General features: G+C 45.9%; 1 protein-coding gene across 18 annotated transcripts in view; it reads left to right on the top strand.

Moving 5' to 3' along the window:
* LOC139392516 (non-muscle caldesmon-like) overlaps window positions 1-26,200 on the top strand; it is a 55,731-nt gene that overhangs the window by 15,961 nt on the left and 13,570 nt on the right. For 4 of the 18 annotated variants that reach the window (XR_011629699.1, XR_011629700.1, XM_071140543.1 and 1 more), the window contains exons 1-8: window positions 9,989-10,443; window positions 11,086-11,168; window positions 18,963-19,097; window positions 23,439-23,817; window positions 23,913-23,942; window positions 24,040-24,240; window positions 24,931-25,004; window positions 25,453-25,720. Coding sequence is in view for 9 of the 18 variants with exons in the window: in XM_071140543.1 (XP_070996644.1) it covers window positions 11,095-11,168; window positions 18,963-19,097; window positions 23,439-23,817; window positions 23,913-23,942; window positions 24,040-24,240; window positions 24,931-25,004; window positions 25,453-25,720 (1,161 nt within the window). In the remaining 9 variants the exon portion in view is untranslated. Of the gene's footprint in view, window positions 1-6,131; window positions 6,228-9,988; window positions 10,444-11,085; window positions 11,169-18,962; window positions 19,098-23,438; window positions 23,818-23,912; window positions 23,943-24,039; window positions 24,241-24,930; window positions 25,005-25,452; window positions 25,721-26,200 lie in introns of those variants that run through there. The other 14 variants (XR_011629702.1, XR_011629705.1, XM_071140547.1 and 11 more) reach the window with 7 other exon arrangements.

Below are 26,200 nucleotides of genomic sequence, written 5' to 3'. Positions count from 1 at the left end.
AAATGGCCTGGCTCCCCCTCCACTCAGTATTTTTGTTAAACAGAAAACCCAAACATATGGCAGCAGATCCACAAGGTCTGCCATGAGAGGTGACTGTATAGTTCCCTTAAGGAAAAGCACCTTTAGTAAATCCGCTTTCTCTGTGAGAGCTTCCCATGTCTGGAATACACTGCCATCAGACACACATAACTGCACCACATATCACACTTTCACAAAATGCTTGAAGACAGGGCTAAAGGTCAATCAGATTTGTGAACATGGTCCCTAGCTGTGTGTTGCCGCTTTCCATGTCTGTAGCTTGTGAGGTGTGGAAACACTCTGTTGCTTTTATGAATTTTGTCTTGCTGCTTTTTGTTCTATGTTGCTATGTCTGTATGCTACGTCTTGCTTGTCCTATTTTGCTCTGTCTGTATGCTACGTCTTGCTTGTCCTATTATGCTATTGTCTATATTGTAATTGTTTTTAATAACCTGCCCAGGGACTGCTGTTGAAAATTAGCCAGGTGGCTAAAACCGGCACTTTTACTGAAACGTTGATTAATGTCCCTGTAAAAATAAAATAAACTCCAACTCTAAACTCGAGGTATATGATCTTGTTGTGTTACCTGCGTAACACAGCTCAGTGAGCATAAACAATGTGCATTCTTTATTTTACTGGACTGATTGTGTCTGGATTTGATGGTCAGTCTCAGCGGAGGGAGAGCATCAGAGGGTCCGTTTCTCACAGTGGGACCGTCCCTCGGCTAAGACTGACCAAAAAGGGGCGACTGTGTTCACGAGCTGATGCGCGAAACTCACGCTGCATTATTTTTGCATCACGCACAAATCCATGTTACTCCTATGACCAGAGAAAGTGAAATATTCCTTGATTTTTTGTAAATATTTTTATACATGGTCTGAGCAAAACGATTTGCTAGCGGTAGGCCTATAGGTGCACTTGATTTGCTCTCCGGGCACGCTGAGTAGGTGGAGTTTGTATCTTCAGACACATGAAATGGTTCAAAATGGGAACACTTCGCCTACCAGGAACGCAGGGCAGATTAAACAAGTTCACCTACTGTCAACAGCGCGAGACAGAAACATTTAGGAATGAATTGGCTTTATCGCAGTTTTTTTAATAGAAATGTTTGGCGATCGACTAGGAATGCCTTTGAGATCGATCGCAATCGACGGTTTGGTGAGGACAAGGTTACTGTTACTTACGCTTCACTATGTTCCATACATGAATTGGGGCCTCTAGTGACACACAGGTCTATTTTGGTACAGGATGTGCTCCCATCCGAGTGCCCCCAACCTGGAGACAGAGAGATGTAGCAGATCCAGACCTTTTGGTTGTACTGGCATCAGTAGTGCTTTGCTTTGAGTAAAACACATCATGTAGGTGTCAACACCCCATCCTTGCTACACCCTGCTACTCTCTCTGGTCAGTGAATGTCAGATTAATGATCTGTTGAGGAGTGGTTCAGGGCCCATTGGGGGTCATTTATGCTAAAAGATGGCAGGTGTCAAGATGGTGGGTTGTCGTTGACGGCACGTGTCCCAAATGGCACCCCGTTCCCCTACGTGGTTCGCTACTCTTGAAGAAGTGCGCTGTATCCGAAATAGGGTGCCATTTGGGATGCAGACAGGGTGGAGGAAGAGGAAGCCTTTCTCCTGAACAGGTGAGGTGAGCGAGTCATTCGTCAAAGTCCCCGGTCGTGAGTGAGTGAGTGTTTCAACTGAGTGAGCTTCCTGTCCCCTAAACAGGATTCAGTCAGGATTCATTCGGTACCCACCCCCTTCTGTCAAACTGCTGTAGAGCGGCTTCTTAGCCACGTCAGTATAGAAAGAAGATGGCAACATTTAGTGTACTGTATGTCCTAGTGGAATTACACAAGACAAAGGCTGTTGATATCCCGTGTCAAGGTTGATGTTTATTGTCATTAATCTTGCCCTGGAGACAGAACCGTGCGATTTCCGCTAGATAAGCTGCAAAGTCAAAATTGGCTATATTATTTTATATTTTTGGTCTTCATTCAAGGTTAGCAGTGTGGTTAAGGTTAGGGTTAGGTTTAAAATCAGATGTTATGAGTTTGAGGCTCTGCTAGCTAGTGACCCGTCTACAGAGCTGCCTCCAAAAAGATTCATGACAAAAAAAACGCTAACCTGCGTCAAGAGCGGAGGCAGATATTTATTGAGATTAGTTGGTGTTCTGGATATTTGGACTAGAGTCTTGATGTATTATTTCATAGGTTACATGCTGACAGCTAAAACCACTCCGTCTTGACTAAATACAAGGGAAAAAGCCAAGCAAGCTTTTTATTGCTTTGTTCTACTGCTGGGTTGAAGGTTTTTTTTTCCTTCCTCTTGGCCAGTCGTTTGGTTTCCTTCTTTGATTGACAACAGTGGCAGGCATTTGTCAGGGACCAAATAGTCTGGGGGCAGATAAACAAACGGTTTCTAACTGCAGCGCAGGGCTGAGACCCCTCGGATTGAGACTGTGTTCAGCCAAGAGAAATGTAACCTACGGTACAGTCCTTCAGGCTTTAGAGTGCAGAATGTCGACCCTTGGAAGAGAAATATGTATATTTGTCTAAAAATGAACAAAGAAAGGTTAGTTATTTTCAACTCCCTACTGGCTTCAAATGGAGTCGGCCTTTACCACAGGATCACACACCCTTGTACCATAGCGATCCAGCCAGACAAAGATATAGAGTTGCAATGTGGTCCTCCTTGTCTAGGGCAAGCCAGTCTAATAATATTCTGGTTTTTACTTTGCACTGTCCCAGGGATGCCACCATCATCAGGCATGTTGCTTAGGGATACAGCCAGCCCGAACCAAACCTGGTTTCAAATAGTATTTGAAGTCTTTCAAAGAGTTTAACTGTGCTTGATTGAGCTTGCCAGGGTTAGTGGAACCACTGGACTAGCCCCCAAAGTGCAATCCCCACCCCATCTGGCACGCCAGGCAGACTCAGAGCAAACACTCAAAGAACTTCAACAATTCCCAATACTATTTGAACCCTGGCCTCTTTTGTGGTCAGTATGTTATGAGTGGGAGAGCTGCCTGTATCTCACTGCACAGCATGTTAGTTAGAAGAAGAAAAAATTCTCTCTCCCAGTTAGGTTACGGGAAAGGGAGCTTTTTTTTCTTCCATATTTGGTCATATGGAGTACAGCCAGTGAGCAGTAGCCTTCTGATGAAGTACAAAAAAAACATCCCTATTTTGTGTGGGATTTGTTCTCCTTGGGCCGTGCTGCTCTGATACGGGCTGATTGTGGATCTGACGTTGAAAGCGCACCATTTAAGGCACGGCACGAGCCTTTTAAAACACAACGAGGACAGGAGAAAAGACCTCGTCATTCTGAAACTCGCTGAATCTTTACAATGTCATTAAAGGGTTCACTGTATAAACTAATCCTAATGCAAATGACTCTCTTAAAAAGCAACGTTGATAGCAAGATGATGTTTTACTGACATCCTCTTTTGTCCTCTCGTCTCAGCTGTTGGCAGCGATCTCATTTGGACTGAGTATTGGACTAGGGTTGATGGTTTAACCCATGGTGACGTGAATTAACTATGGCATGGTGGGTGTATTTGTCTTTGCCGACGAGCACGACGAGTCTCCGACATGGTGCTGTTAAAGACAGACATGTAGCGAAGGTTGAAGCTGATCAACTGAGGAAAGCTGATGTACAGGTGTGTGTGTGTGTGTGTCAGGCCGAAAAGGAAGGCCCCTCTGGGGGGAGAGAGGAGGTCATAACACGTTTAACAGGTTTAATAAGCATTACTGGGGGAGTGGAGAGGAGAGGAGGAACAGAACCGTGTTTGGGACCAAACCAGAAGAGTAAAAATAGATTATTCCAATGACCTAATGTTCTATTTAAAACACCAATTGAACATGCCACGCCGAAAAAGCCACGTTTAATCACACTGGCACTGGGAAATGTATCGAAATGTTCCAGGATAGGGCTAAATTTGTAATCTCTTATCAGAATTATGTAAGGCATTCGGGTGCCTTTTTTTTCCTTCCCAAAAAAGGGTTATGTGAGTAATTTGATCAACATGTTACATCACACACTAGGTTTAGTAGCTGCGATGTCAAGCATATCAGTGAAAGAACCTTGTCTAGCACAACACTGATTGGACGGTAACATCCAGTGATCCGTTGTTGCCTGTGATGATCACAGTGTGTCGGTGACGGATTCTCAGCTGTGAGCTGTTACAGGTGACCTTAGGCTATAGCTAGCAGTCAGTCTGAATATTCGTCTGGGAAAAGAGATGTGTCAGGGATCGTGAACCATTGTCTGGGAATGCATGCTGGAGTCTCCTTTTTCATCCCCAAGTGGAAACTCAGAGGCTTGGACCTCTTTTTTTTTTTTTCAGCCCCAATATTTTCCCCTCACTCCTCAATCTTACAGCCAAAGTCAACACAATAGCAATCTGTGGTGATTTGGGAGGGATTGTGTGTGATCATCAGACTAAGTCACTAATGATGGTGCGTCTTAAGAATTCAAGTTTAGTCGGTCCGTATACTGCCCTTTCCAATGGGCTCTCAGCTCTCCAATCTTCTATGAATAGTGCTTTAATTTGCCGAATTCTTCCGTATTAGCGCTAACCCGAAACTTCTCGCGGAATGAATTTGTTTTGGAGAGGATAGAGCCCGAACATATGAAGCAGATGGTTTTGAGATCGAGCTGAGCTCAGATGCTTTTGGCCACCTCATATCCTGCCCAAGGAAAGATGTGTCCCCGCTAAAGTCTTCTGCTCTGACACCACAGGATCTGTCCTCGGGTCAACTGAGTTGTCTGACAACCCCTTGGCATCAGTATGTAGGGGAGGAAGTATGTGCAGTCTCACACACACACACACACTCCTCCTCACATTCTCCCAGTGTTGACAATGAGCACGTAGTCAGCAGCTGGTCGGATCATGCCTTTGCGGTCCAACAGCAGTGTCTGTACCGTGACAGACTAAGAGACGGGTGAAGGAGAGAGCGAGGCAAAGAGAAAGAGAGTCAGAAATCATGGCCTTTCCCCATGCCTAAAACTCCAGTGAATTGATGTGGCCACATCCTGGCGTGTTTCACTGCCTGGGCTGGGCCAGAGGCAGTAAATGTGTTAATGGAGGCGAGGCACAGGGCCGGCGTGTGAGAGGAGAGGCAGATCACGCTGAACGGGACCAAGGGAGGACAACCTCTTCCAAACACATCATTACAGGTGGCGATGGACAGGACACATGCACGTTGGCTGGGCGCACAGGGACACACACAGACCAAGACAGACACACACTCCCAGATGTTCTCAGAGATGGAACATTCCTCTGCCCTCTGTATTGCTATCCACATTTGGATACATACCCATACCCCTACAGGTATCATCTTGGCGTTTGCCCATCTCAAACTGCCCCCCTGAGCACCTGACCAGTCAGTCAGTCAGTCAGTCTGCCTACAGAAGACCATGGTATCTACTACAGCTAAACCTCTGTTCTGTTCCTCTCCTCTGTGTATGAGTAGACAGAGTGCAGGCTGTGTGACTGTGAGACAGTCCTGATGGCTCCTTTGTAAACACTGCTGGGTGGGAATGGGGAATCCTGGCCTGTCATCTGACTGACAAGGAGTGACTGCTACACTATGCAGGGCTTAGTTTCAGCTCCAGTGGGGACGCTGCTCAGTCTCATTACTGTACAGGCCATTAGCTGGTCTGCTGCGCTGTAATACAGACACCGTCAACACACACACAGTACACACAGACCTGAACTAAGACCTGAGTCCACCATAAAACATCACACCAGCAGGTCTGAGATCAGTGTAATAGGATTTTGGCTCACCGCCTAAATGACACTGCACCAGGATCAGGAGGCGACACACCTGCAGCGTTGACAGACAGACAGACAGAGAGCCCTGACTCAGAGTCAGCCAGTCGGACAGAGTTGAGGAGCTCAGTTGGGGTGACCTGACCCAGGTGAATGTCATAGTCTAGACAGATTTCACTGTCTTGGCTCTCGCACCACACTCATTGACAGAACTGGGTCTCGAAACAGAAAGAGCCTTTTGATCACTAGGTTTCATTGGAACACTTTAAGTGAATAGCAGCCGGGGGGGGAATGGCATGAAGAATGGAGTTTTAGTAGTTTTCTCCTTTTCCACACAGATTTGAGACCCTCCTCCTCCTCAACGTGGAACAGGCCGAGGCTGGAGTGACTGACAGACTGACTGACTGGTGCTCAGATTCTCTCTCTCTCTCCAGGTGAGAGCACGCCTCCCGTTTCCTCCCTTGGGCAGCTTCTCACTCACCCTTTCCCCCCTCCCTCCCCATCCCTGTCTGTCAGTGTCAGAGCCAGACATGATTCATGTCTCCAACCGGAGGACGGGGAATTGGGGATACTGTTGTTGCGGCCGGAATCTGTTGCGCAGATAATCACGCCATTGTCAGGAATTGAATGGTATGGTTAGATTATATTACAATATGATGATCAGGAGGATGATGAAGAGGAGGAGGATGGTGAACTCAAGATTGTGATGATCAAGATACAACACTCCTTTCGTGGCCTCCAACGGCTCTTAAATGCAAGTAAAACTAAATGCATGCTCTTCAACCGATTGCTGCCCGCCTGTCCAACATCACTACTCTGGACGGCTCTGGCTTAGAATATGTGGAAAACTACAAATACCTAGGTGTCTGGTTAGGATGTAAACTCTCCTTCCAGACTAACATTAAGCATCTCCAATCCAAAATGAAATCTATAATCAGCTTCCTATTTTGCAACAAAGCCTCCTTCACTCATGCTGTCAAACATACCCTCGTTCAACTGACTATCCTACCGATCCTTAACTTCGGCGGTGTCATTTACAAAATAGCCTCCAACACTACTCAGCAAATTGGATGCAGTGTATCACAGTGCCATCTGTTTTGTCACCAAAGCCCTATATACTACCCACCACTGCAACCTGTATGCTCTCGTTGGCTGACCCTCGCTTCATATTCGTTGCCCAACCCACTGGTTCCAGGTCATGTATAAGTCTTTGCTAGGTAAAGCCCCGCCTTATCTCAGCTCACTGGTCACCATAGCAGCACCCACCCGTAGCATGTGCTCCAGTAGGTATATTTCACTGGTCACCCCCTCCTTTGGCTGCCTTTCCTTCCAGTTCTCTGCTGCCAATGACTGTCTTATATCTCCCTCACTAACTTTAAGCATCAGCTGTCAGAACAGCTCACAGATCATTGCACCTGTGCATAGCCCATCTGTTAATAGCCCACCCAACTACATCCTCCCCATATTGTTATTTTTGCTCCTTTGCACCCCAGTATCGCTACTTGCACATTCATCTGCTGCACGTCTATTACTCCAGTGTTTAATTGCTAAATTGAAATGATTTCGACACTATGGCCTATTTATTGCCTTGTCTTACTACATTTGCACACACTGTTTATATACTTTTCTATTGTGTTATTGACTGTACGTTTGTTTATTCCATTTGCACTGCTTTGCTTTATCTTGGCCAGGTCGCGGTTGTAATTGAAAACTTGTTCTCAACTAGCCTACCTGGTTAAATAAAGGTGAAATAATTGTTTTTTTTAAATAAAAAAGATGATGAGGATGATTATAGTGGTAACGATCCTGATGAAGACGTTTATTGTACATGGCCAAACCAAGGCTCTCACAGTAGCCTATGGATAGACTGACAGTGAGTAAGAGTGACAGCAGCCTACCTCTCCACCCCACCTGAGAGGCCCAAACAGGGGCCAGAGCAAAGAGCACATAGCTCACATTCCACCAGCACCTCCTAATGAGTAGGCCCCAGCGAGAGAGAGGAGGTGAAGGACGCCTTGGCCTCACTCTCCCTTTCCCTCTCTGCTCCTGCCACACAATCCCTGGGTCTTGTGCCAGCCCACCACTGACATGGCAGATACCTGGGATACCTCTATTTCTCCCAGCTCCCTCCCTCCAACCACACCTGGCCAACCTTCACACCTGGGTCACCATGGCAATGTGCACACAGCTTGCGCTTCCCTGCAGGTACAGGCAGAGCCATGGAGCTGGGAGGGTGGGAGCCGGCCCACAATCCCCTCCTCTTCTCTTAAAGGGAAAAGAACAGAGCATTCCTTGTGATGCCAAAAGTAGAAACCTTAGGCAGAGTCCCCATAGCATAACCATGTTTGCTTTCATGTCCCCACTAACAGTGAACTGTGCATGTTGGTGCTATCTAAGGATATATTAGAATATATTCTAAGTAGGCCAAGTTTGTGTTGGCATCAATGCTTTTCTCTTTTCTTTCTGTCTGTCTTTCTTCCGTTCTGCCTCTTTTTCTCGGGAGTTAATTTTAGTCCCACGCTCGAGTCGTCCAGAGCGGCTGCAGTCAAAAAGTTGGTGGGTGGCAGTCCAAATATTGTGTCATTTAATCAGTTTTGGACAATCTTTGGATAACATGGACTAAAAGCTGCTGTTGTATCTCAGGAGAACTCCCTCCCGCTCTATTTTCTTTCTGTTTATCCGATGAAGAAGTGTCAGGGTGTAAGTTATCTGCTGACAGGCCTGCCAATGTTAACGTTACATTTGACAGCTTTTTTTGTTTTTGTTTTGTTCAACAACTTAGTGCTTCGTCCTCTGGAAGAATCTTCTGGAGTTGTTTTTAAAATGGCGCTTCTTTCAAGATCCTGTGCTAACATTCGGAGGTTAAAATGCTGCATTCCACAAATAGTTTCCGAGGCATAGTCTTGAGATGAATGTGTTTGTGCTAACGTGGTGAAGACAAAGTTATTCGGTTGTGTGTCACACTGATGACTCGTGGAAAAAGAGGCCTCCTATGCTGTTCTACTCGCAGACCAAAACAGTACGTCGACATTTCAGTGCATATCAACATTGCAATGCCTCTAAGAATGAAATGGTGCCACATTCTCTTCAATTGTCTCTCCTTGTGAGTAGAGAACACATCGTTTTGGATGTTGTTAACACAGACCTCTCCTGAAATGATAGGGGGACATGAAGCTAGCGTTGTCTGGATAACATCAACATGGCTTTTAATATAATGTTCCTTAAGCGCTGGGTAGTTCCAGACAGAGAGTTGCGGCAGAGCATTAATTTGACTAGTAAATGTTTCATTATTGCCGTTGTAGCTCTCAGGAGCTGGCAGACAGAGAGTGGGGAGAGGAAAAAGTCATTGGTTTACAGTAGAGAGAGAGAGAGAGAGAGAGAGAGAGAGAGAGTTTACAGTGGCAAGAGAGTGCTGAGAGAGAGAGAGACTTTAATTTACAGTGGGTGGAGAGGAGAGAGAGGTAGTGAGTGGAGAGAGACGATAGTTTACAGTGAACAGGGAGAGGCAGTTCTAATATGAAACCCTCAGAGAGAAAGTCAGAAATATGTCATTCCAGGAAGCTCTCTCTCTCCATTCTTCTGCTCCATGTATGTTAGCTTTGACAGAATATGGGTGGTCCTCTCAAGCAATCAGTGCAACACTGACATGTCTCCATTTTATTGAGGGTTATACTCTGGAATGCAAAAAACAAATCTCTGTACTCACAGGCAAACTCAAAATCCAGTTGAATCTAATATCAAATTATGATCTATGCATAAATCATTATTCTTAAATATCCCCCAAATCATACTCGTACTAATAGCGTGCTCTCAGTCCCAGTGCTGCTTTTAGGAAGTATGTGATTAAACTTAACGCTGTTGTAGGCTTTAGGGTTTTCAATATTGCTCTCATTTTGTCTAATTACAGTTGTGCGAATTGCCGAAATCCAAGTGCCAATTTTCTTCCTCCTGCAAATGGCGTAAGTGTATCTAAACATAGAGAGCAAATTATTGCGGTGTTGGAAATAATCTGGCCCGAATCACACGTGTGTCGTAGTTTGACTATGATAGCCCTCTAGTTAAAATGAGAAGGAGGTGGGGTTTGTGAGAGGAGAGGGAGAGAGAGTGAGCGAGAGAGGAAGGGAATGAGAGAGGGACTTGCCCTGGGAGTGATGGGTTTTGTTTAAAGCATACCTCCCCTGTCCTTGTGTTTCCTGTCCTCGTGTGCGTGTTGGAGACCCTTTCAGGTCCTCTCTCTGTGTGAGGCTACAGAGGGGCACAGAGCAGGAGGCTACAGCAGGATCCACAGCACAACTCAGGAAGCCACCCTGCCTCTCGAAAACTGATCCCAGATCTGATCCTAGCCAACCACTGACAACTCTGTAAACAAAACAGGAAAAGGAATAGAGGTTTGGGAAAGAGAGAGAGAGAGAGAGAGACGTAGAGTTACAGGAAGGGAAGGGAGGGCGAGTGGGAGGGAGGGGAGGAGTAGAAGGACGAAAGGAAGAGGCGTTTGCCTTTTCTGTTGACTGCCGAAGCCGGTGAAAGATTGTGCAGCAGCAGGAACTCTTTGTGTTGTAGCCGTACTGGGATAAAGCAGTGGGAAAGAGGCTGGAATGGTGTAAGAGGGAAGAATATACAGTATATTTCAAGATCTAATCAACTGCTCAGGTATAGTACTGTAGCCTTTCACTCAATGTACTTTACTATTAGCTGTAGTAGCAGGCTAGATTGGGGTTGTGTATGGTTGTGTTATTGTAAGAGAAGAGCGTAGGTTGACGATGACCGGCTAAGGATCTTCTGGGTGGTCCCGCTCCTCTCCTCGGTCACGTACCCAGGGTATTTTTAGTGAGGAGCGTTAACATCCTGTGCCAACTTCTCTTCCTCCTCACACGATTTCTCCTCCTCCGTCATTCCTTCACTTTCTCCCTTCGTTTTTTTTATAGGAAAATGTGACTGTCTGGCTTGGCGAGATATCAATGTACCGTAAATGTACTGCAAGTATTGGTAGTGAATGTCGTAGTAGGCACACAAACATGCATCCCTGTATCGAGGTCTAGAGCAGAGAGACCTCAGGGTCGTTTTTCACTACACATCAAGCAGAAGAAAACTGAAGGAAACAGGGAGGAACTACCTACCATTTAAGAAACGCCTATTTTAGTTTTTCTGTTGCAGAACCTTTTTAAAATGTTTTTCGTTCCATGTCCTAATGAATATGACCCAGCAGGATACAGAGGTACCGGATGGTGATAAACCCGTATGTCCTTCCAGTATATAAACTAAAACGTTGTTAATGATGATGTCATCCTGCAGGGCGTAACCATGGACGACGACTTTGAGCGGCGCAGAGAGCTCAGGAGGCAGAAGAGGGAGGAGATGCGCCTGGAGGCTGAACGGTAAGGCTGGCCTCCTCTTCCGCCTCTTCTTCCTGTCGCCGCTTATTGCTCTTACTCATCTTCATCCTGCTCCTCCATCTCTTCTCCAACCTCTACTCCTGCTCTTCTTCCCTCTCCTACTCCTCCTACTTCCCTTCTTCTTCCTCCTATTCCTCCTCTGAACCTCAAACCTCTGCCATATCCATCAACAACGACACACACACTTACATATCTGCAATATTATTGTCTTGTCTCATTGGAGTTTATCATTATAAACTGGGTGGTTTGAGCCTTGAATGCTGATTTGGCTGACAGCCATGGTATATCAGACCGTATACTATGTGTATGACAAAATATTTATTTTTACTGCTCTAATTACGTAGGTAACCAGTTTATAATAGCAATAAGGCACCTCAGGGGTTTGTGATATATGGCCAATATACCACGGCTAAGGGCTGTGTCCAGCCACTCTGCGATGCGTCGTGGGTAAGAACAGCCCTTAGCTGTTGTATATTAGCCATACACCATACCTCCTCGGGCCTTATTGCTTAACCACTCTGAACATGACGTCATAACGGTAAATGTGCAGCCAGAGGGAGTTGCAGGTACACGTGTTGTCCAGAGGGGGTGTTGATGGCACAGTGAGTGCTGTGATCATATGACCTCAGTGTTCTTCGATGCCCAGTTGAAGTCATTTAAAGGGCTTTGAGCTGGGCTCAGGTTGTTACAGGTCCCTGTGATCTCCATGCCAAGTTGGATCCAGAGAGCCAACCCTTTAAATAGTTTGGACTCTCCTCAGGGCTTTAAAAACATCACTCAGCAAATATTGGCTTCCTCTCCTCATGCAGGCAATAATCTACCACTGATCTGATGACATGTGTTGTGTTCTCTCTCTCTTTTTCTCTCTCTCTGACTCAATACGTTCTGCTTTGTCTCTCATCGTGTCACTGGTAGAATGTACTGTTGACCTCATATAGAAAGCCTCTGTGCATCCTCAAGTCAAATGAGTTACTGTAATACATGACAAGCCCAGACATTTCAATTGAGCTCACCTCAAATGGATCACCTCAACCATGTCTCCTTTTACGGAGCAAGGATATAGGAGACTACCAGGAGCTTAGTTTTCTCAGCCTGTCTGGGTAGCTTCATCCCTTATCCCAATTATACTTACAAACAACAGTCATTTAACCTGCCAACACACATCATACAACTGGAATATGCATCATGGGCAATAGGATATGCAAATGTGTATCTCTGGAGGTCCAATCCCTTACTGAGAGTGACATTAACTGAAGATATGATAAGTGCTCTCTGCAAACAGGAGCTATTGAACAAGCCTGAACAAGTCTGTAAAGCCTTGGATGACACTATGTTACTGCTTTGAATGGCAAGCTACAAAAGTGTCAGTGCTCACTCTTAACATGTGTTGACAATACAACAGAACAGATTCACCGGAATGACATTTACTCTCGCGGGTGGCCAAATAGAACTATCAAAAAGCCACGCCTCCAGTCTTCTTCTTCTGATCTATGACCTGATGGATCATAGCTCGTAAAACCAACTGGTTGGGTGAAACAACTCAACGTGTGTTCTGTCCGCTATTTAACCCAGCATTTTGTTGTGCGGTTTGTTTGTTTGTTTGTTTGTTTAAACTTGACATCTATGACATTGTCCTCCTGATTTGTAAATACTGTAATGTGGCTGGAAACGGGAAATACTTCCCAGTCGACTTAATCAGTGAATATAATAATCTTGTACATTTGAATTGTGACGTGTGATTATTGTTGTTCAACAAATGTAAACTTCTGCAGCAATGTTGGCGTCTATTGTCGTACCTTTTGGGGCGTGTGCCTCATCGCTCCAGCTCTACACCAGTTGATTGAACCGATAACTCAATGCAGTCGTTCTATTTCACAACGGCTCATAAAAGCCGTGTTTTATATTATTTCTATTATATTATAATGGAGAACATGGAATCTGGCAGAGAGAACAGACTGTGTGCGAGTAAGAGTGGTAAGCTGTAGGCACGATGGGAGTTTGTTCACGTCTGTTTATTTAGTCAAAGGAGTCATTTCAGTTGGCGGGACCATGCGCGATTTTTCAACCCACTCACGTTATTGATAAAAGATTACATTGATAATATTTTGCAAATATGCTGTAGCAATCAATATTTCCATGTCTCATTGCAAATGAGAGTAGGCCGTCGTTGTAAATAAGAATTTGTTCTTAAAAAACATGTTGTCTTGTTGGAATAATCGAGTCAACCATCACCAAATATGATGTAAAAAGAAAACACACACACACAGACAGAGACACACAGAGAGAGAGGAGACACAGAGAGAGAGGAGACACAGAGGAGTGAGATTCAGACGCCAGTCTATACAATAATATCTGCAGTCAAGGCTGCCAAACTCTTTTACATTAGAAGTGTTTACTAGTAGAGATCACAAGGAGCTGTTTCCTAGTCGTTAGGCCTTGGAGGAGGTGTGTGTGTGCGTGCGTGTGTGCATCACAGGAGGTTGGTGGCACCTTAATTGGTAAGGACAGGCTCGTGGTAATGACTGGAGTAGAATGGTATCCAACACATGGTCTCCGGGTGGTTAATGCCATTCCATTTGCTCCGTTCCAGACATTATTATGAGCCGTCCTCTCCGCAGCCTCCACTGGTATGCATGCATGCTTGGTTTACTGTATTGCCCGTGTACATGCAATATGGAGGTCTGAAAGTCCTGGAGGGTTTCAGCCAGATTGAACCGTCATCAGGTGGTGAAGGCTTGACGAGCTCCATTCGCCTCCCTTAGCCCGGTGAGCCAAGATTCTTGTCTGCTCTCCGTGTGTGTGTGTGTGTGTGTGTGTGTGTGTGTGTGTGTGTGTGTGTGTGTGTGTGTGTGTGTGTGTGTGTGTGTGTGTGTGTGTGTGTGTGTGTGTGTGTGTGTGTGTGTGTGTGTGTGTGTGTGTGTGTGTGTGTGTGTGTGTGTGTGTGTGTGTGTGTGTGTGTGTGTGTGTGTGGACCTAGGAGTTCCCCAGCACTCGTGGCTCTGCATTGTGTCAGACCCAGTCTAGAACAGAACAATCTGTCTTGTTGACAGAGAGGTGAAGCTCCAGTCCTAATCACCAGCAGGCCAGAGACGACAAGGCCAAGGTGGACTCCGCTTCACCATCTACTGTGTAGTTCTGCTGGGTTTAATACTCTGCACAAACTGGAATTAACATTTGATTGAATTAATCAAGCACAGTCTAATGAATGTAAAGGCATCCGCACATCTCCCCTAAATAATGTGGTTTAGAAAGCAGTGTTTGTGTTTCTAGTCACTGTGGACACAGGGGTTACCTGACCGGGCTTTTTGTACTGCACTCTGTGACAAATGGCATACAGCGATATAGCTGGGATCTCAAGCTGTCTGGTTGGTGGTCTGCACCGTGGACTTCACATACTGTCCTCTGCCCTCTGTGACTGACCAGGGCTTTGCTATGACAATGTAACACACACACACACACACAGGAAAGTTTTGACTGGTTTTAATTTGTCCCCTTTAAAAAAGTATATTCTGTTGGAATGTTCCCAAACCTTGTAACCCTGTCCTGTGTTCTGTCATGTCACACCCCTTTTATGCAGTTATGTCTTATTTCATATGACATGCAAAACAGTTCTGTGCAGGCCAGTGTTTGTCTGTGTGCTGCCCTTTGAGAAGCGAAGCTACCATTTTGCCCCCATCTCCTCCACATCTGTGTGCAGGTCAGGTCTCCAGAGAGGCCAGGAAATAACACCCATCCTCAGTGAATGGACTGTTCCAAACAACACCCATCCTCAGTGAATGGACCATTCCAAACAGGCCCAAACAACACCCATCCTCAGTGAATGGACCGTTCCAAACAACACCCATCTTCAGTGAATGGACCGTTCCAAACAGACCCATATAACACCCATCCTCAGTAAATGGACCATTCCAAACAGACCCAAATAACACCCATCCTCAGTAAATGGACTGTTCCAAACAGACCCAAATAACACCCATCCTCAGTAAATGGACCGTTCCAAACAGACCCAAATAACACCCATCCTCAGTAAATGGACCGTTCCAAACAGACCCAAATAACACCCATCCTCAGTAAATGGACCGTTCCAAACAGACCCAAATAACACCCATCCTCAGTGAATGGACCGTTCCAAACAGACCCATATAACACCCATCCTCAGTGAATGGACCGTTCCAAACAGACCCAAATAACACCCATCCTCAGTAAATGGACCGTTCCAAACAGACCCAAATAACACCCATCCTCAGTAAATGGACCGTTCCAAACAACACCCATCTTCAGTGAATGGACCGTTCCAAACAGACCCATATAACACCCATCCTCAGTAAATGGACCATTCCAAACAGACCCAAATAACACCCATCCTCAGTAAATGGACCGTTCCAAACAGACCCAAATAACACCCATCCTCAGTAAATGGACCGTTCCAAACAGACCCAAATAACACCCATCCTCAGTAAATGGACCGTTCCAAACAGACCCAAATAACACCCATCCTCAGTGAATGGACCGTTCCAAACAGACCCAAATAACACCCATCCTCAGTAAATGGACCGTTCCAAACAGACCCAAATAACACCCATCCTCAGTAAATGGACCGTTCCAAACAGACCCAAATAACACCCATCCTCAGTAAATGGACCGTTCCAAACAGACCCAAATAACACCCATCCTCAGTGAATGGACCGTTCCAAACAGACCTTAATAACACCCATCCTCAGTGAATGGACCGTTCCAAACAGACCCATATAACATCCATCCTCAGTAAATGGACCGTTCCAAACAGACTCAAATAACACCCATCCTCAGTGAATGGACCGTTCCAAACAGACCCATATAACACCCATCCTCAGTAAATGGACCGTTCCAAACAGACCCAAATAACACCCATCCTCAATAAATGGACCGTTCCAAACAGACCCAAATAACACCCATCCTCAGTAAATGGACCGTTTCAAACAGACCCAAATAACACCCATCCTCAGTAAATGGACCGTTCCAAACATGCCCTCCCCAACCGGCAGCCTGCACCATACACTCTCACTGGGCCTGCTTGTGTCTGTTAGGGCCTCTGCCCAGCTCTGAAAGTTTTGGGTGGACTACAGTAGGAGCAGTGGTCTGGTTCCCTCGCGTTTTGGTGCTCCTGTGACCCACCCACTCAATTTCGGGGAAGTAAATTTTGCCCCACAATGTATATAATGCAAAGAAATGTGTTTCGACAGGACTCATATTGTCAAGCTATAACTCAAAAGGAACTCGTGCACCAGTGTGACTCTCACCATGGGAAGCACTGTACTTGCCCTTTACTCAGTTGCTCAGAAATAAGCGCAGGAGCTACAGAGGTGGTTGACGAGCAGGTTAAAAGGTATGTAGGCCTATGGACCACTGATAACACCACAAGGGTCCCGAAGAACGTCTGTAGACTTCAGGACAGGGGAAATGACGCTGCGCTCTCTGGGCCTGGCGGAGACAGTGGAGGACGGGGACGAGCGTGGGAATGGGCCAGACGTTTTGGCAGTAAATCACCCCCCCCCCTCCCTGTGCACTCTTTCTCTTTCAATCTCTATCTCTCTCTCTCTCTCCATTTTAGTCCAGTAGAGGTGAAGAAGTAGTTTCCCCATGGGCTTTCCGAAGTTGTTTTCACAGACATTGCTGAGATATTTTGCCGTAAAGAAAATATATGGGAATCTTTTCCCCGAATGTGTTTGGTGACTGGACATTTCGTGCTTACTCAAGTAGTCAGGAAACTGAATGCAACATTAGGCTTAAATCAAGTTTATTGTACACACTGTAAAAACGGACCACAGCAACAAATTTGGTTACGAGATATAAAACAAATGCGGAAGTGTTTTACTGTTGAAAATTTCACACACTTGCAATAAAACGATTACCTTCATCCTCCAGCTACAGAATTTACTCCACCGGGAAAACATCTTCACGTGATGGCCGACCATAAGTTATGCTTGTCATTGCAAGGGAAGCTGGCTAGCCAAAGTCAGGCTCCTACTCGATAGGAAGATTTATTATCTTGAATATGGGATAAGATCTCTCCCTATTTTCTCTCTCTCTGATGGGAGGAGAGGCCGTACTGAAGTGATATGTGGTCTATAAGGAATGAGGATATTGCATTGGGGCCTTCGTTGGTGCATCAGTCTAGAGCCAAGAGCGCCAAGCGTTTGATTGACAAGAATGCTAACTAAGCTGTTAAGAGTTGGTTGGACTGTCCATGAAGCATCGTCAACCCTGAGATACTGTCATACTAACTGCGCTGTGCCACTAAGGACTGGCTGTTGTCTCAGTTTCCCATGACATTTGGGCTGTTTCTGGGACAATACTATTCTCCGGAGGTTGAGTCGGTCTTTGCTGCTTTTCCTTTTTTTAATGTTTAAAAAAAAACTGCTCTTCTAGCCAGTCATCTATGTGCAAATGTTAAGCATGAAGAGCAATGTAGACTGTTAGAATAGAGCTTCTAGTCTGATGGAATTGTAAATGCGTATCAAATTGCAGAGCGGTGCAGACCTTTTAGCATACACACTCTCTCCCTGGCACTCAAACGCACATGCACTCCCATGCACTGTAAGTGAGAGGGAGAGAAAGAGAGTGTGGGTGTTTCACAATATGCACGCGTACTCATGTGTTCCGAGTACGCAAATAGGAGCACGGAGCAGTCGGAGTATGAGCACAAAGGGCAGTTCTCCGATGCGTACTTTGTTCCTACACGTTTTGAAGCATGCGTCAATGCAAGCTTCAACTGAAATATTCCCAAGATCGTTGATGTAAGATGACGAGAGAGAGAGAGAGGTGTGTCGCTGTCCCCCCAGGTTTAGTTTGGGCGTGAGCAGAGTCTTGTGTTCAATTATAACAACATTCCTCAGTCAGTTTACCCAGCAGGAGAGCCTGCTGTTCGCAAGCTGTAAAGTCTCCCATAAAACCACTCTGCTTAACATGTTAACTGCACATGCTTCAATAACATGCAGTACGCACTGCCAAACGACCATATGATGTTAGCTTAGCCGATGCCTGACAGTGATGTTGAAGATCACACAGAGGCAGACAGAATGGAGCTCTTCTCACAAACAACAGAGGCTGGAAGAGAAGAAGTTGGTTCAGACCTTTTAGGGGAGAGGCTTTCCCAATGTTTCATGAACGATTCATGAAATTGACGATTAATCTACATAGAATGGACTGGTGCCTTTTTTAAAAGCACATCTGTGGGCCGGAGACTTTCCTGTCAGACTGTCAAACAGCAGGGCATTGAGATCAGTGATCTGGCCTTTGTAAAGTTCTCGGCAGGCTAACATGGTACAGGCAAAACACACAGACTCACACGTGTGTGTGTGTGTGTGTGTGTGTGTGTGTGTGTGTGTGTGTGTGTGTGTACACACAGACACTATACACACTACGGCCCTTCACACACTACAGCTCCCGACCACTCCAACCCTCCACTGGGCCGAGCCTGGGCTGAGGCAGGCGTGGGCCAGCAGCCATGTTACGGTCGGGGTCCTCTCCTCTCATTGCTGGCCAAGCCACATCTCCAGACACTGTTTTCATCAGGCTGTCAAAAGTGAAACCTCAGCAGCAGTGGTCTGCGCTCAGTAGCGTAAAGCAGAGCAGGGTAGGGTGAGAATACAGTGAGTCTTTTATCTACTTGACACCATGAGTCTTTATATTGTACTGTAAATACCCTGATCCCTGTCTAAGGAAAGAAGGGCTTACTCTCAGCATCACTGGGAGAAAAAAATGACTTACTCTCTCTCCCCTCTCTCCCTCCATCAGGATGGCCTTCCAGGGTAGTAATGAGGATGAGGAGGAGGCTGCAAGGGAGCGTAGACGCCGGGCACGTCAGGAGAGGATGAGAGGGATGGGAGGCGAGGAGCCCAGTGACAGCGTGGTGATGACCAACAGCCACAGGTAAGACCTGAAGACGTGTGTTAGCTCCCAAACATAATGCCTAGGCTTTAGCTCAGGGGCTAACAGTATTGTGGTGGGCAGGAGATTGTGGTTTGAACCCAGTTTCCCCTTTAATAATGGATGTGTGTGTAACGAGGTTCTTATAGTAAAGTGAAACAAAAACTAGTCATCAAAAAACAATTTAGTGAACTGAAGAAAAAAAAATTAACAAATCTGTTTGAAAAACTATACTGAATAATTGAAATGATCATCTTCGACTTCAAAAGTAATTAAATAGAATAACCATCACGAATTATGTTCAGTTTTAGTTTTTTGGCAAGATGGCTTTGCCAAGAGCAGCACAGCAGATATTTGGAAGGTTTGAGTGGTAAGGCTAAATCAACCTTACTGCAGACGAAAGACGAGGAGGAGTGAAGTCGGGGGAGATGCATCTGCGACAGCCGAAAGTCGGACACCAATGTGGTTTTCCAACAGCGAGGCAAAGGTTTTCTTTACAATGTCGAAATCAACATGTATCTAACCCCCATGTCACACACCAAGCAGAAAATATCCCAATGTAATATTATGTTGTTACACGTTGTACAGTCAATGATGTAGAGAGAACCTCAAATATCACATTTATTTGTATATATCCACTGTACACATAAACCACGGACAATTGGTTCCTGTTTCAGTCATGTTCGCGCGGGTCAAACAAAAACACCCTAATGATTGGTTGACAATACAGCCTCCCACAATGCAGACGATGGCTGCAGGATGAAGTCGGTGAGGAGCAACTGCAGAAACGTCATCACTGTTGGATAATTTTGTTGATGTATTTTTAATATTTTTTTTGTATTTTATTATCCCCAATTTTTTGGGGATCTTGTCTCATCGCTGCAACTTCCCAACGGGCTCGGGAGAGGCGAAGGTGGAGTCATGCATCCACCGAAACATGACCCGCCTAACCGCATTCCTTAACACCCACCAGCTTAACCCAGAAGCCAGCCGCACCAATGTGTCGGAGGAAACACCATTCAGGCACCCAGGCGGCCACAATGAGTCACTAAAGCGCGATGAGCCAAGTGAAGTCCCACCGGCAAAACCCTCACGATGCTGGGCCAATTGTGCGCCGTCCTATGGGACTCCCGGCCAACGCCCGTTGTGGCACAGCCTGGGAAATGATCCCGGGTCTGTAGTAACGCCTCTAGTACTGCATGCGATGTAGTGCCTTAAGCCGCTGCGCCACTTCGGAGGCCCTATGTTGGACCATTTTTATCCCCAGAATGCAACACGCTTTGAAAGATTTGACAAAAGTGATCTGCTCGAACGCGTCATTTGAGACGAGCACGATGCAAGACGATGCTCTCACACAGAGTATCTGCGAATGTGCACGGGTGCGCTGCACACTGCTACAGCGTGGGAGCTACGGGACCACAACTGGTTCCTGGTTGTTGTTGTGGGAATTGACCCACTACTACTGTTTTCTTTGTGCATCTACAGTTGAAGTCAGAAGTTTACACACACCTTAGTCAAATACATTTATACTCTGTTTCCTGACATTTAATCCCTGTAAAAATGTCCCTGTCTTAGGTCAGTTAGAATCACCACTTTATTTTAAGAATGTGAAATATAAGAATAATAGTAGGGAGAATGATTTACTTCAGCTTTTATACCTTTCATCACATTCCCAGTGGGTCAGAAGTTTACATACTCAATTAGTATTTGGTAGCATTGCCTTTTAAATAGTTTTACTTGGGTCAAACGTTTCGGGCAGCCTTCCACTAGCTTCCCACTATAAGTTGGGTGAATTTTGGCCCATTCCTCCTGACAGAGCTGGTGTCACTGAGTCAGGTTTGTAGGCCTCCTTGCTCGCACATGCGTTTTCAGTTCTGCCCACACATTTTCTATCGGATTGAAGTCAGGGCTTTGTGATGTCCACTCCAATACCTTAACTTTGTTGTCCTTAAGCCATTCTGCCAAAACTGGAAGTATGCTTGGGGTCATTGTCCATTTTTGGAAGACCCATTTGCGACCAAGCTTTAACTTCCTGACTGATGTCTTGAGATGTGGATATATTTCCCTACTGATGATGCCATCTATTTTGTCTATTTTGTGAAGTGCACCAGTCCCTTCTGCAGCTAAGCACCTCCACAACATGATGCTGCCCCCGTGCTTCACGGTTGGGATGGTGTTCTTTGGCTTGCAAGCCCCTTTTCCTCCAAACATAACGATGGTCATTATGGCCAAACAGTTCTATTTTTGTTTCATCAGACCAGAGGACATTTCTCCCAAAATTACGATCTTTGTCCCCATGTGCAGTTGCAAACTGTAGTCTGGCTCTTTTATATTGGGTTTGGAGCAGTGGCTTCCTCCTTGCTGAGCGGCTTTTCAGGTTATGTCGATATAGGACTTGTTTTACTGTGGATGTAGATACTTTTGTACCGGTTTCCTCCAACATCTTCACAAGGTCCTTTGATGTTGTTCTGGGATTGATTTGCACTTTTCGCACCAATGTAAGTTCATCTCTAGGAGACCGAACGCGTCTCCTTCCTGAGCAGTATGACAGCTACGTGGTCCCATGATGTTTATACTTGCATACTATTGTTTGTACAGATGAACGTGGTACCTTCAGGTGTTTGGAAATTGCTCCCAAGGATGACCCAGACTTGTGGAGGTCTACAATTTGTTTTCTGAGGTCTTGGCTGATTTCTTTTGATTTTCCCATGTCAAGCAAAGAGGCACTGAGTTTGAAGGTAGGCCTTGAAATACATCCTCCAATTGACTCAAAATATGTAAATTAGTCTAGCTTCTAAAGCCATGACATAATTTTCTGGAATTTTCCAAGCTGTTTAAAGGCACAGTCAACTTGGTGTATGTAAACTTCTGACCCACTGGAATTGTGATACAGTGAAATAATCTGTCTGTAAACAATGGTTGGAAAAATGACTTGTGTCATGCACAAAGTAGATGTCCTAACCGACTTGCCAAATCTATAGTTTGTTAACAAGACATTTGTGAAGTGGTTGAAAAACCAGTTCTAAGTATGTAAACTTCCGACTTCAACTGTACGTCATCTCGCCCATGACCTGACCCTTCACCTTATGCATAAGTGACATCCCAAAACGCACACACTAAACACGTAAATGGCTCCCAGCCTCCCACAAATAGGCTTTCTTCTGTCCCTTAAACTGAAACAGAAAATAAATGATGTAAAAATGTTTTTATCATACTTGAACCAAATAAACATCTTAAATCTAGTAGAAGTAAAAACGAATAGAAAATAACAAAACTATAGCAACCTTGGTGTGTAACCCTGATCTCATCCGCTGTTGGAATGCAGCTCAGACCATCCCTGGAGGAAGTTTCCTGTCCAGGTTTCCTGTCAGCTGTCCTTTCCTATCCTCTTCTGTTTTTGTTTTTTTACAGTTTACTCTCTCAACAGAATAGATGCACGGTGGGTTGCTGTCATACTGTCGGCTAGTAGCCTTTCTAAAGCGTAGACTACGTCTTACAGTAGAGAAACCCAGACATCATAGACTTACATCATTTAGACAGAGGCCCTCTTCTTTTGTCTACCAATCAGTCATAAATAGCTCACCCTACTGTCCGCCCCCATACCATGTCCAGTCGAGGTCCGTACAGCTGTCGACACTGGAAGTAGTGGGCTGCTCTGACATCCACCAGTACAGATGCACTGTTGTAGTGGAGAATGGTTTCTCTCTGTGAGGTCACAGCCATATCCTGTGGGTATTGAACAAGTCAGGGATTGTCTCGTCCCTGTGATCAGACGTAACCCGGCCCGTTGTTGGTTGTGTTAGGTTCTGTGCTAACATCTGCCAAACGGTGTTGTCAGCCTGTATTCAACTCTGTGGGTATGTGTGAGGTGGTTGGATGCAGACCAACGTACTGTGTTGTATGGATATACTGTCAGCTTGCTATGAGGCTCGGCAAAGGAGGTAGCTAGTCGCTAGGATGAAAAAAGCAGCCATGAACTGTCGTGTAGGCCTAAGTTACGCTGTTGGACCTAACATGTGGATAAAAGAACAACCTGCAGCTAGGAAGCCAGAAGACTCAGTGAGGTAAATTGATTAGACGTGTCAACTGGAAATGGAGCTGAAATGCTATTTCCCCTGTTGTTGATGTCCATATGAGCCTCTTAGAAATCCATATTGACTGTGTCGTGGTGCCCTGATCTTGGGGATTGTTCAGCAGAGAGGGGTAGTTTAACTTCAGAAGCAGTGACCACAGAGTGAATTCAGTGGTTTACTGTTTTTGTCCCTCAGTGTGATATTGATTGAATGTGTAACTGACTGTGACATTCTCTCTTTTTTTTTCGCTCTCTCTTTTTATCGCTCTCAGTGTGACCGAGACTGTGTCGGAGTCCTCCTCCTCTGTGACCTCCTCGGGTGGAGGAGACGATGATGAGCAGGCCCTGCTGGAGCGCATGGCCAAACGAGAGGAGCGCAGGCAGAAAAGGATGATGGACGCTCTGGAGCGAGAGAAGGATCAGAACCCCGGCAGTGCCGGTAACCACGGCAGCGGGGAGAATAGTGTGGATGAGAGGTCCGTCGGCCGCAGGGGCCGTTACCGAGACAACGAAGAAGAGGTGGAAGAGCGGAACTGCCGAAAGGAGGAGGAGGGGAAGGCTGCTCCGGAGGAGGAAGAGGCTGAGCAGGGAGAGGAAGAGGAGGAAGAGGTGGTGGATGAGAAACCGAGACGATCCTATATGAGAGAACAGGTCAGTCTATTCTTATTTTATACTTTTCTGTCCATTTTCACTTCATTTTCCGTCGGCATGTTTTCATTCATAAAATGTACCTTATTTATCCATAGGAATCCATTGACGAGAACACTAGAGACGAGGTAGGACCACGGATATATTGATTGGATTGGTGGCTGGAGTTTGCTGATCGTTTATCTGATTTTGATAAAAACGTGAAACTCCCGTTCCTTCTCATAGGAAGATACAGGAGAACAAGCGGTGGTTTTAAATGAGGTTAAGGAATCAGTCGACTCAGAGGCAGAGGTTGAAGAAGATGCTGAATTAAGTGATAAGGTAGAGGAACCAGATCAGTTAGAGGTAGAGGGCACGACAGTGACACCGAACAATGAGACTGAGGAAGACTGTGACATATCAACAATCCAAAACGGCTTGGATGTGGTAAGACCTTAACATAGAGGTGTGAAACAGGAGCATGACAATCTCTGGATAACTCAAATGTCTCCGAAATAATAGTCTAGCTGATCCGAAATCTGATCAGAAATCATACTGTATCATAACTCTTAAGACAACTCCTCATGCCTTTGTCAATGGAGCAGAGTAGCGGTGTAGCCTAAATGAATGTTTCCCAGACATTGAAGTTCTCTAGACGCTAAATGTGGTCACAGTGTGGTTTTGCATCCACGGTTACAGAGCTGCACCTTATAAGGTGTGGTTGTGGTCACCAGTCGTGTGATTATCTTTAATGTAGTTTAATGCCATGCCATCCACTGAGTGGTCACAATACGGTCACTGTGTGTTCAGCTGCATGTTTGCCTCTGTGGGGAAGAGGTTGTGTGTGAAACCTGTGTTTTGCATCTGTTGTCATGTCTACTCACTTCCCGGTTTTGCTCTCAGGCGTGTGTCCCAAATGACACCCTATTCCCTACATAGTGCACTACTTTGAAGACTTGGGCCAAAAGTAGTCCAGTGGAGGACAGGGTGTCATTTTGGACAAAGCCAGGGTCACAGAGTGGAGTCACTGGTCCTGGTTGGAATGGTGTGGTGTCACATAGAAGCACCCAACCACAGACACGAGCATTCCTTCATTCCCAGAGTTCAGTGTGCTCAGGGTGTGTTCTGTGCCTGCAGGTGAATGAAAAGCAGAATGGAGGTCTGCACGAGGAGACTCCTCCAAAACACAAAAAAACAGAAAGGACCCTGAGGTAGGAGCCAGAGACATACGTGCTCTAATGGTTTAATGCTACACGCAACACATGCACGCATGCGTACACACACAAACACACACGCACTCTGCGGTCTTCGCTTTACATTGGTCATGATTCAAAATATGGGGGGAGGAGAGAGGTGGGAGAGTCTTGCCCAAGGTGTCTGTAAGGTAATTGAAAGGCAAATTTATCCCAGCGCACACAAACACACTGTTGCTTAGCGTGGTTTGTTTCTAGAGCAGAGCTGCTGTGTTTGACATGGGTCATGTAATCCTAGCTCCCCAGGGGGAAGTGCTGGAGTGAAACCTTAGACACACTGTTACCTTAAACAGCGCCAGGCTGAGTCTTAGCGTGTGTGTACGTGTGCATTTGTGTGCTTGTGCGTGTGGGCTGTCTTTCTACCTGTGTGACGACATTAACTTCTCCTCCTGTGCGTGACCCGCAGCCGCGGCAGCGTGCGCTCCCCGGAGGCGGGGGCGGAGGAGGAGCAGGACGACGCGGCGAACCTGGAGGCGGAGCGCAAGCTGGAGGAGCTGAAACGGCGCCGTGGCGATGCGGAGAGCGAGGAGTTCGAAAGGATGAGACGGAAGCAGCAGGAGGCTGAGCAGGAGCTGGAGGCGCTGAAGAAGAAGAGGGAGGAGAGGAGGAAGATCATAGAAGAGGAGGAGAGACAGAAGAAACAGGAGGAGGCCGAGAAGAAGGACAGAGAGGAGGTGGGGTTTGAAGTGGACAAGGGGAGTGTCTCTTTAGCAGTGATGTCACTCTTTCCCTCTTTCTCTCTCTCTCTCTCTCTGTGCCGCTCTCCTTCACTGTTCTGCGCTCTCTCTCTCTCTCTCTGTCTGTCTCCGTCTCTCCCTCTCCTCATCTCAAGACTGTTCCGTTGATGTAGTCATACCACCTGTTGAAGATAACAAGCTATATGTCATATTCCTGCCTGCTTCACCATGACATGATCTTACTATATACTGCATCGTTATCGGCGCACCCCTATTTGAATCCCAATAATAATTCATTTATAGGCCATCATTCTTCTTCCCCTGCTATATGACCTCACCCTAACATATCTAAGCTATGATAGTCAGTCCATAATTTGCCTGTTCACACTTGTGCTTGACACTGCACCATTCACTGTCCAATTACCTAGTATACTGTGCTGTACTGTCTTATCCAGACAGGTTTCTCTGGTTCCATCT

This window comes from Oncorhynchus clarkii, chromosome 33, assembly GCF_045791955.1.
Source record: "Oncorhynchus clarkii lewisi isolate Uvic-CL-2024 chromosome 33, UVic_Ocla_1.0, whole genome shotgun sequence".
Classification (NCBI taxonomy): Eukaryota; Metazoa; Chordata; class Actinopteri; order Salmoniformes; family Salmonidae; genus Oncorhynchus; species Oncorhynchus clarkii.
Note: the sequence above shows the minus strand (reverse complement) of the source record. Positions and strands in the feature narration are given on the sequence as shown.